We start from the raw sequence: 16102 nt of genomic DNA, 5'->3' as shown, positions 1-16102 counted from the left end.
TATTTGATAGCAAAGCATACAAAATAAGAGCAAAACAGAAGCTTTCGGCAGAGCTACATAACTGAAGTAATTACCAAATCGGTAGTATGCCTTTCCACCATTTATTGTAACATGTTGGAGGAGGTGGAATTGTCATATGGGAGAGTACGCCTGCTGTGTTTTTAATATCCTGAGATGTATGAAACCAGGTTTTTCCAATGGATGATAAGGGCTTTTGGTTTCTCTGAAAGCACGTTTTCCACAGAGTTTCCAGATGTGACACTATTAAAAATGGAGAATTTTAGGATCATTATGCCTAATTCTTCAGCCTCTGGATCAGAGTAGATGCTGTGGCCCACTTTCCTAGTGAATACCTGATTGAGACAGCTGGTCTATTCATAGCTCTCCTAGGGCTGATTTTAAGTTAGGCAATGGTCAGAGCTTTGTAGAAGGTTAGATTCCCCAGATTGCCAGAGATGGCGTGCTCGAAGACTTGGTTACCTGGATGCTGACTTTAGCGCTGAAGCTTGTATATGGTTTCTGGCTGCTCCTGATAATGAATGAAATTCTCCATCTTTACTTTCCCCTTTGCTCTCATTATTACTGCAGAAGTTGGGAACTGCTTCTCTGTTACGGTGGGGTGGGTGGGGGGAAATGCCCTTTATTTCAACAAAAGGAAAAACTGCGTTTGGAGAACAGAATACATCAGGATGCCTAACCTGTTTGCTTGCTCACTCACAGTGTTGTCCTCAATGCCAATACCACTTCCTTCCAGTTTTCTTTAAGACAAAGGGGAGACAGATTATGACTCATAGACAAAATCCATCTGGGACTTGTTTCTGTAAATCAGTGTTATTGGAAATAGCCATACCCAGTTGTTTACATCTTCACACCAATTACAGCGTTGAATAGCTGTAACAGAATATTTGACTTGCAAAGTCTAAAATATTCACTCTCTGGTCCTTTATAGAAATTAACAGAATTTTTCTGTTTTAGACTCTTGCCCTAAGTTCATGAAACCTGCCAGAGCTTGGACACTTGTTTCCCCAAACTCTTTACTAAAAATTCCATATAGGAATCTGTTAAACATACCAAGAATAAGTTCTTCCTGAAATGATAAATTTATCAAGGAATTTTCCTCTAAACGGCATTTAATATATCTTTAAACAAACACAAATAGATAAAACTTCTTTTTATCATAAGAAAACATTTGAAAATGGTAATATTTTCGATGCAGAAAATAGCCTCAAGTTGTCGGGAAATGATGTAAGCCCCTGATATGTAGAGTATTTTGAATTTTGATTAGTATTTTCTCCCATTAAGGATGATACCTTGATTAGCTAAATATTTAAAATTTGGGCCTGCCTGGAATTTGGGGATTCCAAATAGAATTCTTGTGTGTGTGTTTTTTAAATTTTCCATTTTGTTATTTGATGTTTTTTAAGTTTGATAAAAATGCCTACTGATTTTATAATGATCCAGAGCTTCATCTTCAGTTGTACCTGTTTTAATAGGAAATGTATTGATTTCAAGGTACCATTTCTGTGCTTCTCAATGCATCAAGAGGTCTTTTCAAATCTCCATGCTTTATTGATTTAATGGGAAGTAATTTAGAATATGAGAAACTACTATGAAAGTACTTTCTTGGCACGCAACTAGTCAACATTTCTTTCAGAGCAGGATTACTTTTATGCAAAGTTATCCAAAACTAATTTGGGAAGGAAATGAATGGAACTATGACAGTATATGAGCTTCTCTGGGATACTTATAAATCCTTAAGATACAAAATCACTGATTATAATTCACTTTATTTGGTGGATGGTGTTTGCCTGAATAATAGTATTTTTAAACAATTGATACAGCTTGGTACATGACAAGGATTAAAAAATCCAGACATCGTAAGAAATATTTCTTGATGACAAAGACTTTATTTTACTTTACTCCCTATGGAATTGGTATAAGTAAGGCCTGAGGGGAAGGACGGTGTTTAAATGCATGCCAATAAGCAGCAAAATGGACTGATCTGACTCCTCACCTTTTGTTACTAATAATTCTTACCTAGAAGAATTATCAATGAGTCAGAGGAGTGCAATAAACAGATATAAGCAACTTCAGCTTATCAAGCCCTCAAGAATTTGTTGGACACTTTTAACACATAGAAAACCACATCTCTTGGTTCTCTTTATTCTCTACATTAGTAAGGAAAATTAAGGCACAGTCTATTGGATGATTGCACTAATACTTGCTTACTAGGTAGGACTTCATGTATTTGAATTGGCTTTTGATGGTCTGAATCTATATATCCATTTTTCCCACTTAACTGCTATTTTCCTAATGGCTGTTTCAAAGTCCGCATGAGTCAAATTGGTATCTTTATACTAAAAAAGATAATGGTATGGTCACTGCTGAAATTGGACATAAGGCAGTACCTAATAAGCAATTAAAGTAAATCTGAATTTAGGATGAAATATGATTTCATAGACCAAAATAGCATCATGGACATCATGGACATCATGGAATATTCTCAAGGATAGGACAAAAATGTCTCAAAAAAGGATTGAAACCATACAAAACATGTTTCTGGACACAATGGAATGATATTAAAAGTCAGTTTAAAAAGGACCTTTATAGAAGTTGTACAATATATTCCTAAATAAGCGATGGGTAAAAAAAATAAAGAAATTTACAAGGGGAACTAAAAGATTGTGGTGAAAATGAAAATATGTTGGCCGGTTGCAATGGCTTGCTCCAGCACTTTGGAAGGCCAAGACAAGTGGATCACTTTAGATCAGGAGTTCGAGACCAGCCTGGCCAACATGGTGAAATGCCGTCTGTACTTCAAAATACAAAAAATTAGCCAGGCATGGTAGTTGATGTGGGAGAACCACTTGAGCCCAGTAGACAGAGATTGCAGTGAGCTGAGATCATGCCACTGCACTCCAGGCTGAGCAACAGAGTCAACAACAACAACAACAAAAATGAAAATACAACATAAAAACATTATCACATACAGCTGAAGTATTACTGAATTGCAAATTTATTGCTCTAAATGGCTATATTCTAAAAAATTCTCAAATCAGCAATCTAACCTACTGAAAGAAACAAAAGAAAAGCAAACTCAATCCAAAGAAAGGAAAGAACAATCAGAGCAAAGATGAATGAAATAGAGAACAGAAGCATAATGGAGAAAAAGTAATGAAATCAGAAGCTTACTTTTTGAAAGATCAGTAACTGACACAAGTTTAGTTAGACTGACCATGAATAAAAGAATCCTCAAATTACAAAAATCAGTAATGAGAGGGCATTACTATTGGCCTCATGGAAATAAGTATTGTAAGTGGATATTGTCAACAGCTATATATCAACAAATTCTTAAAAAGATAAAAACTACTGAAACCAAGAGGAAACAAATTCTGAATAGATCCTGAGCCTGTGAAGAGTTTAATAATCAGAAAACTTTCTACAAAGAAAAGCCCAAGATCAAATGACTTTACTTAAGAATTGCATCAACATTTAAAGAAGTTTTAAAAATCAATTTTTTACACCCTACAGAAAAAAGGGAACACTTCTCAAATAGTTCTATGAGGACACTATTACACTGATACCCAACTGAGACAAATCATACAAATATCCCTTAAGAATATTTCTTGCATTTCAAAATAAACCTAATTACACAAAATATAAAAAGGATTATATAGCATGACCAAGTGAGACTGCCACTGACCTGCCTACACCCATGTGCCACCCACCTGCATGCCACTTGGAGGCTTGGTGATGGCCACTAGGCCACTTCTACCCCAACTACTGGCACTGGAAGTTACAGCTTGGGACCCCAAGTTAGCTTTCTGCTGCTGTTGCAGCCACAGACATATGATACCGCCTAAGGGCCTGAGGACCCATTCACTCAGCCCATTGTTGCCACTGCCAGCATGTAGACAATCTACTTGAAGGCCAAGGATTGGCTCACCTGGCTTGCTTTCACCAATACCCCCATATATTGACCTGGGATCGAAGGGCTTGCATGTCTATCCCATAGTCGCCATCACTGTTGCCTAAGAACTGGCCTGCCTGGTGTCCCTGTCACTAGTAAAGCCTCACTACAACCTTACTAAGAGCTGCAGCTTTATCCACTGAGGAACTCATAGACACCACTGATGCTAAATATAGCCGAAGAAATCATATGGAGACTGCACCGCTTCTCCCACCCAGAATCAAAGCCAAAATGCCTTACCCAAACAACACTATAGATAGCTCTATAGAAAAAAAAAATATTTCCCTTCAAAATCCAATCCACAGAGTTGGATGAAGCAAATGTTACACCAGATGCATGGATATAAATGTAAGGACACAAGAAATGTGAGAAAGCAAGGAAGTATGAAACCTTCAAAGGAACACAATAATTCTCCAGCAACAGATGCCAACATAAAACAAATCTATTAAATACCTGATAACGAATTCAAAATAATATTTCTGAAAATCTAGGTACTACAGAAAACAGATGAACAATGCAAAGAATCAGTTCACAATCTGAATGAGAAATTCAACGAAGATGTCAGAAAAAAATAAAATAGAAATCCTGAAACTGAAGAATTAGAAGAGTGAAATGAAAAATACAATCATGAGCTTCAACAGCAGACTCTGGATCAAGCAGAAGAATTTCTTAAACTTGAAGACAGGTCTTTTGAAATAACCCGAGCAGATAAAATTTAAAAAAAAAAATAAAAATGAAGAAAGCTTATGTAGCACATAAAGTGAAAAAATACTGGAATTTTGTTTTCCTGAAAGAGAACAGATGGGTAAGTGCATAGAAACCCTATTTAAGGAAATAATAGGTGATGAAAGCCTCTCAAGTCTTGTAAGAGATACAGACACCTAGATATAGGAAGCTCAAAGACCTTCAAATATATTCTACCCAAAAAGGTCTTGTCCATGCCACTTGATAATCAAACTGTTAATAGTTCAAGAAAAAGAGAGTTCTGAATACACTAAACAGGTCAAATCACATATGAGTATCCCCATCGCACTGATGGCAAGTCTCGTAGCAGAAACCTTGCAGTCCATGTTCCATGGTAGAAAGGTCTATACAGTTCTTCCTGCAAAGTTCAAGAAAAGTGAGAGGCCAAAGAAAGAGGCTGACAAATTAAGTTCCTTAGAAACATTTAATAGGGACTTAGGAACATTTAATAGGGATTATGTCTTGGGAGGAATTGAGACAAAGATGGTGGATCCCGTGCTTTTACTCCCAAGACCCAGGGCTTATATGCCATAGAGAAAGGGTATGCATGTGTCAGAAGGGATGTGTATAGGACAACTGCTTAAGGGCTTTGTTTATAGCAAATATAATAACGTTTAGATTATTTTGACCTAGGAATATGGTTTATGGTAAGTACATGCTCTTAAACAAGGAAAATAAACTGGAAATCTTAGAGACCTTCTTGGAACTGGAGTTAATGAGAAGTCAGTAAGGTGGATGGAATTGCTTTGGCCACTACCGTCCAGGAGAAAATGAAATGATAAATACAAAGTGGTGAAAGGCAAAGAAAAAAAAATCTGCAGCCAAGAATTTTATACTTAGGGAAGATATCAAAAATGAATGAGAATAAATGCTTTCCAAAGCAAAGAAAAATTGGAATTCATCACCACTCTACTGGCCGTACAAAAAGTGCTCAAGGGAGCCCTGTATTTAGAAGATAAAGCACGATATGTGATCAAAATACATAAAAGTGTGTAACTCACTAATAGAGCAGATACCTAAAAAGATAAAGGAGTCAAGTGTTACTACTACAGAAAACCACCAAACTGCAGTGATAAGAGGAGAACAGGATGAGAAGATACACAAAACCAAAAAATAATTCACAAAATGAAAGGAATAAGTTCTGAATAATAACCTTGAATGTAAGCAGATTAAATTCGCCACTTGAAAAATATAGATTGGCTGAATAGAAATACAGAAAAATGACTTCACTATGTACTGCCTATAAAAAACTCTCTTCATTGGTAAAGACACATAGACTCAAAGGAATGGAAAAATGGTAATCTATGCAAACAGAAACCAAAAGCAGGCAGGAGTAGCTACACTAATATCAGATAAAACAGACTTTAAGTCAAGAGGTATAAAGGTGGAAAAGAAGATAATTCTATAATGGGAAAGGGATCAATGCAGCAAGAAGATACAACAATTCTAAATATATATGCACCCAACATTGGAGCATGCAGATATGTAAAGCTAACGTTATTGCATCTAAAGGGAGAGACTGACTCCAATAAAATAAGATTAGGGGTTTTCAACAACCCACTCTTAGGCTTGGACTGATCATCTAGTCAGATCATCAGCAAAGAAACATTGGATTTAAACTTCATTTTAGATTAAATGTGCATAAGAGACATTTATAGAATATCTTGTCCAACAGCTACAGAATACATATTCTTATCACATGGGACATTCTTCAGACTAGACCATTTGTTACACAACAAAACAAGTCTCAATGATTAAAAAATTGAAATAATGTCCTGTATCTTATCATATAATGATAGAATAAAACTGGAAATCAACAATGAGAACTTTGAAAACTACTCAAATATGAGGAAATTAAACTACAGTTATGAGCCATCATTGGATTTAAGGTGAAATAATCGGGAAACAAAATTAGCAGAAGGAAATAATAAAGTTAGAGCAGAACTAAATTAGAGGTTAAAAAAAGACTACACAAAGGATCAATGAAATGAAGAGTTGACTTTTTTTGAGAGGATAAACAAAACTCATAAATTGCTGGGTAGACTAACCAAGATAAAAAGAGAAGATGCAAATAAAATCCCAACCAAAAAAAGACATTATAACTTATATCCCACAAATACAGAAGATTATTAAAGACTATTACAAACAACTCTCAGAACAAATTGGAACCTACAAAAAAACAGATACATTCCTGGACATGAGCAAACTACCAATATTTGGCCATGACGAGTAATAAAACTGAGTCAGTAATAAAATGTCTTCTAACAGAGAAAAGCCTGAGCTCAGGAGATTTTTGCTGCTGAATGCTGCAAACTTATAAAGAAGATCTAACATCAGTTCTACTTAAACTATTCCAAAAAATGGAAGAGGAGGGAATTTTTCCTAGCTTTTTCCATGAGGCCAGAATTACCTTGATGCCAAAACCAGATAAGGACACAAAAAAAAAAAAAAAAAAAAAAAGCTTTAGGCCAGTATTCCTGATGAACATAGATGCAAAAATCCTCAGCGAAATCCCAGCACACCAAATCTAACAACACAATGAAAAGATCATTCACTGTGATCAAGTGGGTTTTATTCTGGGGATGGTAGGATGGTTCATTTTATATAAATGAATAAATATGATGCATCACAAAAAGATGAAAAATGATACAGTCATCTCAAATGCAAAAATAAAGTTTCATAAAATTCAACATCCCTTCATTAAAAAAAAATTACTCAGTAAATTAGACATAGGACGAACACAACATAGTAAACACCACATGTGACAAAGCCATAGCTAACTACATACTGAGGCAGAACTGAAATCTTTTCTTCTAAGAACTAAAGATAAGGAGGCTCACTTTCACCACTCATATTCAACATAGTACAGGAAATCCTAGCCAGAGTAACCAGACAAAAGAAAGGCATCCACACTGGGAAAGAGGAAGTCAAATTGTCCCTTTTACAGATTACATAATCTTATATATAGAAGCACCAAAAGACTCCACCTAAAAACTCTTACCTCTGATAGACGACCTCAGTAAAGCTTCAAGGTAAAAAATAAATAAATAAAATTTAAAAAATCAGTGTACACAAATCAGTAGTGTATCTATATTCCAATAATGAGATAGCTGAAAAAGAAATGAGAAAGCAATCCCATTTATAACAGCTACAAAAGAAAAAAACTAGAAATAAATTTAACCCAGGAGTAATTTCATTCAACCCAGCAACCCCACTACAATGTTTTTATCCAAATGTAAGGAAATTAATGTCAGAAATATAGTGCATCCCTGTATTTACTACAGTACTACTTTTGATAGCCAAGATATAGTATTAATCTGTGTTCATCAACTTATGAATACACAAAGAAAATGTGGCATATATACATAATAGAACACTATTCTTCCATTAAAATAACATTTTGGCATTTTCGGTAATGTGGATAAAATTAGAGATAATTATATTAAGTGAAATAAATCAGGCATTGAAAGACACATATTGTATGTTCTCAGGTGTGTGGGAACTTAAAAAGTTGATATCATGGATGTAGAGAGTAGAATGTTAGTTACCAGAGGCTTGGATGGTGGCGTGGTGGTGAGATAAAGGGAGATTAGTTAATTGAAACATATAGTTAGATAGAAGAAATAAGTCCTATTGTTTCATAGCACAAGAGGGTGACTGTAGTTTACAATGTTTGAATATTTCAAAATAGCTAGAAGGTTTGAAATGATCCCAGAGCAAAGAAATGGTAAATGTTTGAAGTGATGGGTATCCAAAATAACCTGATTTGATTATTACATACTACATGAATGTTTCAAAATATCATATGTATCCCATAAATATGTATAGTTATATATTGGTAAATGTTTTCTTAAACTTAGATTTCAGATAAACAGTCTAATGAAACACTGTAAAGAACTGTAAAAGCAAGGAAATAAGCCTCGAAATTAGTAGAAGGAAAGAAATGATAAAGGTCAGAGCATAAAAAGTGAAGTTGAGGTTAAAAAAATATTTTTTAAAGGTCAAGAAAAATTAAAAGTTTCATTTTTAAAAACAGGAAAAGTTGACAAACTTTTTGCTCATCTAAGAAAAAATCAAAATCAGAAATGAAAAAAGAGACATAATTGATACTGCAAAAATACAGAGAAATACAAAATCATTAGAGACTGTTATGAACAAGTATTCCCCAACTACTTGGAAAAATGAGAAGTGGAGATATTTTTAGAAACATACAAACTACCAAGAAGGTTCAAAAACCACTTTGAAGAAAGAGAAAACCTGAACAGATCAGCAATGAGATCAATGAGATCAAAGCATAAATAAAATGATTTCACATCAAAGAAAAGCCCATGACCTGATAGTTTCACTGCTCAGTTCTATCAAACATTTAAAGAAGAACCAATACCAATTTTACTCAAACTGTTTCAAAAAGTTGGAGGAGGGAGTATTTTCAAAAAAATACTATGAGGCCACCATTTCTGCAGTTCTGAACTGAGATGAGTACAAAAAAAGCCCTGCATGTCATTATCCTTGATGGACATAGATGTAGAAATCCCTAATAAAACACTAGCAATTTAAATACAACAACTCATTAAAAAGTCATTCACCTTGATCAAGTGGGATTCATCTCAGGGATACAAGGATGGTTTATCATACATTAGTAAGTATGATATATCACATTAACAGAACCAAAGACAAAAACCATGATTATTTCAATAGATTTTGAAAAAAGCATTCCATAAAATTCAGCATCACTTTCAGGTAACTCTCAACAAACTGGATTTATAAAGACTAGACCTATAAAGGCCATGTATGACAAACCCACAACTAATAACACATTGAATGACGAAAATTTGAAAGCTTGCCTTCTAGGGTCTGCATTAAAACAATTATGCTCATTTTCACTTTCATTCAACATATTACTGGACATTTTAGCTAGAGCAATTAGGAAAGAGAAATAAATGGCATTGAAATTAGAAAAAAAAGTCAAATTATCTTTGCTTGCAGATAACATGTTTAGATAGACCTAATGACTCCTGTAAAAATCTCTTAGAACTGATAAACGAATTCAGTGATGTTGCAGGATACAAAAATCAACATAAAAATAAATAGCAAACAATCTGAAAAAGAATTCAAAAAAGCAATTTCATTTACAATGGATACAAAATATATCAGTAGCTTAGGAATGTTTAACCCAGGATTTGAAAGACCTCTACAAAGAAAATTATAAAGAAATTGAAGAGGATACACAAAAAGGGAAAAATATTTTATGCTGAAGGATTGGAAGAATTAATATTGTTAACATGATCACACTACTAATAGCAATCTATAGATTCAAGTAATCCCTACCAAAATAACTTTTTTTTTTTTTTTTTTTTTTTGAGACGGAGTTTCGCCCTTGTTACCCAGGCTGGAGTGCAATGGCGCGATCTCGGCTCACCGCAACCTCCGCCTCCTGGGCTCAGGCAATTCTCCTGCCTCAGCCTCCTGAGTAGCTGGGATTACAGGCACGTGCCACCATGCCCAGCTAATTTTTTGCACTTTTATTAGAGACGGGGTTTCACCATGTTGACCAGGATGGTCTCGATCTTTCGACCTCGTGATCCACCCGCCTCGGCCTCCCAAAGTGCTGGGATTACAGGCTTGAGCCACTGCGCCCGGCTACATTTTTACAGAAATAAAAATTAAACTATTTTAAAATTTGTGTGGACCCACAAAAGACTCTGAATAGTCACAGTAATCCTGAGCAAAAAGAATAAATTTTTGGGTATGGCACTACCTGCCTTAAAAATACAGTATAAAGCCATGGTAACCAATATAGTATGGTACTGGCATGAAAATGGGCACATTGATCAGCGGAACAGAATAGAGAATCCTAGAAATCCATGCATTTATACCCAACTCATTTTTGACAAAGGTACCAAGAACATACATTGAAGAATGGGCAGTTTCTTCAATAAATGGTGCTCAGAAAGCTAGATATGCTTATGAATAAGAATCAAACTATATTCTTTACCTTATACAATTTAGGAAACTCACCTCAAATTTGATTAAAGACTTAAGTGTAGGATCTAAAAATATGAAACTACTAGAAGAAAAGATTGGGGAAACACTTTACAATGTTGGGATGAGTAAAAAATTTTGCAGGGGGGTGGGTAAGACTTCTAAATTATGAGCAACAAATGCTAAAATATTCAGATATGGTATCCCATCAAGCTAAAACACTTCTGTCCAGTAAAGGAAATAATCAACAAAATGAAGATACAACCTACAGATTGGTCGAAGATATTTTCTAACTATCCATTTGAAAATGGATTAATAATGAGAATATATAAGTAACTCAACAACAAATGGTCCAATAATGATTTAAAAATGGGCAAAATTTTTGATTGAATATTTCTTAAAAGAAGATGTAGAAATGAGGTACATGAATAAATGTTTAATATTACGAATCATCAGAGAAATGCAAATCAAAACCACAATGAGATACCATTTTACCTCAGTTAAAATTATTTTTATCAAAAACATGATAAGTAATGAGTGCTGGCCAGGATGAAGAGAAAGGGAAACTCATACGCTGTCATTTGGAGTTTAAATTAATATGTCCATTATGAAAAAGAGTATGAATGCTCACTGAAAAACTATAGAACTGCCGTATTACTCAGCACTCTCACTGCTTGGTATATATTTAAAAGAAAGGAAATCAGTGTATTGAAGAAATGTCTGCACTCCCATGTTTATTGTAGCACTATTTACATTAGCCAAGATACGGAATTCACCTAAATGCTAACCTATGGATGAGTGGATATAGAAAATGTGGTACATAATTATAAGTGGAATATTATTCAGCTGTAGAAAATGATGAAATTATGTTATTTGCAGCAATATGGATGGGACACAAAGGTCATTGTGTTAAGTGAAACAAACCGGCACAGAAAGACAAATACCATATGTTCTCCCTCAAGTGTGAGGGCTAAAGAAGTAGATTTCATGAAGGTAGAGAATAGATTGGTAGTTACCAGAGGCTAGAAAGAGGAGGGAGGAGGGAGTGCAGAGGATTTAGAAAGGATTTTGAAAGGTTGATTAATGGACACTTTTCTCTTTTCTTCAGAGCATTTGACAGTGGTGGTGGGTTTTGCAGCCATGGCCAAGATTAAGGCTCAGGATCTTTGAGGCGAGAAGGAGGAAGAGCTGCTAAGACAGATAGACAACCTGAAGGTAGACCTGCCCTAGATGTGTGCTACCAAAGTGACAGGTGCCTGACATTCCAGCTCTCCTAGATTATAGTCATTTCCAAATCTGTTGCCTGTGTTCTCACCATCATTACCCATACTCAGAAAACAAACCTCAGGAAATTCTACAAGGGCAAGAAGTACAAGCCCCCAGATCTGTGGCCCAGGAACACCTGTATCTTGTGCCACTGGCTCAGCAAGCATCAGGAGAACGTGAAGACCAAGAACAAGCTGTACCCACCATAGAAGTAAGAGGTCAAGGCATCAGCACTGCTGATTCAAAATTCAAACTGGAAGAAAAAAGGTGTTAGGTTAATGGGTACAAAGATACTGTTAGAAGAAACACGATGTATTGTTCAGTAGTGCAGTAGAGTGACAATAGTTAACAATAATTTGTATATTTTTAAATAACTGGTGGAGAGTAATTGAAATGCTCCCAATATAAGGGGTGAATTTTTAGGGTGATGGATGTCCCCTTTGCCCTGTTTTGATCATTATACATTATATATATGCATCACATGTACTCTGAAAATATATATAGGCATTATGTTTCAGTTTAAAAATTTGTTAATATGTGGCATAATTAAATATGTTGTGTCTTTAGAACAAAATGAAGGGAGTAAGTTAAAGAATCTGTCTGTATAGGAGAACTGATCTTGTATGTAGAGGATCTTCAGGACTCTACAAAAGAAAAAAACCTATTAAAACTAAACCAGTTTAGCAAAGCTGCAGAATACAAGTTGAGCATTTGCAAATCAATCTTATTTCTAAATACTAGTAATGAACATTAAAAGTGAAATTAAGTTTACAGTAGCATCAAAAAGATCAAGATACTAAAAAATAAATTTAACAAAATAAGTTTAAGTGAAACTATAAAATACTGAAAAAAATAAAAACCCTAAAAGAGGACCAATATTTTATGGTCATGTACTGGAACTTTATTGTTAACACTGAAGTACTCTCCAAACTGATCATCAGATTAAACACAATCACTGTGAAAATCCTAGCTGGCTTTGTGTATATATGTACAGAAATTGACAGGACAAATCCTGAAATTTATGTGGAAATGCAAAGGGCCCAGAACAGTCAAAATCTGGAAAAAGAGACAAGAAATTGGAGGACTTCTGATTTCTCAATTTCAAAATTTACCAAACATTGCTACAAAATAATAAGATGCAAATAAATGGGAAAATATTTCATGTTTATGGACTGGAAGACTTACTGTTTTTATACTATCCAAAGTAATCTACAGATTCAACACAATTACTGTTGAAATCTCAATAACATTTATCCCAGAGATGGAAAATATTCTAAAAATCTTATGAGATCCCAAGGTACTCCAAATAATCAGAACAATTTTAAAAAAGAACAGAGTCTTCATATGTTATTTCAAACATATTACAAAGCTACAGTAGTCAAAATAGTGTGGTACTGGGATAAGGACAGAATAATGGAATAGAATAGAGCCCACAAATCGTCAAATCTTCAACAAGAGTTCTAAGACCACTCAGTGGTGAAATGACAGACTTTTCAAAAAATGATATTGAGAAATCAGACCCTTGTATCACACAGCATATAAAAATTATCTAAATGTTTTAAAGACCTAAACATAATCCTAAAACTATAAAATCTGAGAAAAAAACAAGGGGAAAACAACACGATATTGTATATGCTGGCAGTTTCTTGGCTATGACACCAAAAGCACAGGCAACAAAAGCAAAAATGGGACTACATCAAACTTAAACTTTTGTGCCTTAAATGGGTGTAAAAGGCAACCTACAGAATAAAAGAAAAGATTTACAAATCATATACTTGTAAAGAGTTAATATCAGACTGTATAAAGAACTCTTCTATTTACACATCTAAAAATCAAATATTCTGTTTTTAACAGGGGAAAAAAACTTTAATAGATATTTATACAAAGATGTCAGAGAAATGTTCACAAGGGCTTGGCGCAGTGACTCATGCCTGTAATCCCAGTACTTTGGGAGGCTGAAGCGGGCAGATCACCTGAGGTCAGGAGTTGGAGACCAGCCCACCTAACGTGGCAAAACCCTGTGTTTACTAAAAATACAAAAAATTAGCCTGGTGTGGTGGTAGGCATCTGTAATCCCAGCAACTCAGGGGGCTAAGGCAAGGAAATTGCTTGAACCCAGGAGGCGAAGGTTTCAGTGAGCTGAGATCACACCACTGCACTCCAGCCTGTGCCACAAGAGTGAAACTCTGTCTCAACAACAACAACAAAAAAATGTTCACAATCATATCAAAATTTACTCAACAGTTCTTAATCAGAGAAAAGCAAATAAAAAGTACAATTGGATATCACCTGATACCCATTAGGATAGGTATCAAAAAAAATAGAAAATATTTTTGGCAAGGACATAGAGAAATCAGAAACATTGTACTGTTGTAGGGGTTGTAAAATGGTGCAACTACTATGGAAAATAGCTTGGAGGGTCCACAAAAAAATGAAAAATAACTATCAAATGATACAGCAATCTCATTTCTGCATGTATATATGTAAAAATAATTGAAAGCTGAGTTTCGAATAAATACTTGCCCACCCATGTTCATAGCTGTACTTTTCACATTAACCAAGAAGTAGAAGCAGAACAAATGTTCATCCACAGATTTATGTATAAATAAAATGTGGTCTCTATATACAATAGAAAATCACTTAGCCTTAAAAAGGAGAGAGATTCTGTCACATGCTACAACATGGATGAACCTTGAGGACATTATGCTAAGTGAAATAAGCCAATCACAAAAAGAAAAATATATGATTTTATTTATTTGAGGTAAGTAAAGTTGTTAAATTGGTATAAACAGAAAGTAGAATGTTGGTTACAAGTGGCTGGCATGAAGTGGAAAAGAGGAGCTGTTTAATGGACATAGAGTTTGAGATTAGAAAGATGAAAAAGTTTTGAAATTCTGTTCCACAGCAGTGTGACTGTACTAATATGAAACAGTACTAAACTGTATGCTTAAAAGTGTTAAGATGGTAAACTCAGTGCAAAGCTTCAGTAATCAAGAGTTATGCTTGTATAAAGCTCAACAGCTGGATCATTGCAGTATAATCAAGTGTCTAAAAATAATCCCTTACATTTATGGTCTGTTGATTTCAAAAAGTTTCAAAACAATTTGGTAGGGAAAAAATAGTCTTTCCAATAAATGGTGTTAAATCAATTGAATATCCACATGTAAAAGAATGCAGTCAAATCTCTGCTTTCTATTATATACGAAAATGAACTCAAAATGGGTCAAATATCTAAATACAAGACCTAAGGCTGCAAAATTATTGGGAGTAAATCTTTGCGATGTTGGATTAGGCAATGATTTCTTAGATACAAAATGCTCAAGTAACAAAATAAAACATAGATAAACTGTGTTTCAGCCAATTAAAACTTTTGTGTTAACCCTAACCCTTACCCTAAACACTTTTTGTGCTTCAAACAGCACAGTGGACCCTCTGCATTTTTGTGTGAGGTGGCTGCCCTCTGCCAACAAGGGCAAAGGGTCAGTGTGACAGCCTTTTGCAACCACGTTTGTGGCACCCAAGCTCTTGTCCAGCATCCAGGAAAAATGAGGTTGCATAAACAAATTGGAGGATGATAAATTCAGGAAATTGTATTGCTGATGGAAGTGGCTCTCAGCAGGAAGGGGAGCTTAAAATGGGATGGAGTGGAAGGATAAACTCTGCTGAAGTCTGGCTGTCTCTGGCCATATTCTTCTCCAGAGTTATGCTGTCAAGCTCTTCCTCTCAAGTCAAACCACTTCTCTCTGACATCCAACTGTAGTCTCCCATGTCCAGCTGCTTCTGCTCTCTCTCCTGGCTGAGCCTGGGTTTTTTTAATGAGCACAAGAATTGGGGGCAGAGTGGGCCATGGGTGGTTTTAGAAAAGGCAACATTTGAGCAGGAAATCATAGATGTAAGTTCTCACTTTGGGCCAGTATGTCAGGCTTTTCAGCATGAGGGTGGAGCCCTCACTGGGGAATCCATCCTCTTCTGCCCAGAATTTCCCTGTGTTCTACTATGTTGGCCAGTTTGGTCTCGATCTCCTGACCTCAAGTGAGCTGCTCGCCTCAGCCTCCCAAAGTGCTGGGATTACAGGCATGAGCCACCATGCCCAGGCTCTGTCACTTTTTTAAAGTCTATCTCTAGAACTCTGTTTTCTCA

General features: G+C 35.3%; 1 protein-coding gene across 11 annotated transcripts in view; it reads left to right on the top strand.

Annotated features, from left to right (window-relative positions):
• The window catches only part of PSD3 (pleckstrin and Sec7 domain containing 3), a 682522-nt gene that overhangs the window by 444904 nt on the left and 221516 nt on the right, over positions 1-16102 (top strand). The window contains exon 13 of one of the 11 annotated variants that reach the window (XM_074384010.1): positions 11805-11911. The exons of 8 other annotated variants lie outside the window; for them this stretch is intronic. In XM_074384010.1, the coding sequence (XP_074240111.1) occupies positions 11805-11813 (9 nt within the window). In that variant the 3' untranslated portion in view covers positions 11814-11911. Of the gene's footprint in view, positions 1-11804; positions 11949-16102 lie in introns of those variants that run through there. 2 more of the 11 variants (XM_074384014.1, XM_074384013.1) reach the window with 2 other exon arrangements.

The sequence above is a fragment of the Saimiri boliviensis genome, chromosome 13, assembly GCF_048565385.1.
Source record: "Saimiri boliviensis isolate mSaiBol1 chromosome 13, mSaiBol1.pri, whole genome shotgun sequence".
Lineage (NCBI taxonomy): Eukaryota > Metazoa > Chordata > Mammalia > Primates > Cebidae > Saimiri > Saimiri boliviensis.
The sequence above is the reverse complement of the archived record's forward strand: the minus strand, read 5'-3'. Positions and strand labels throughout refer to the sequence as shown.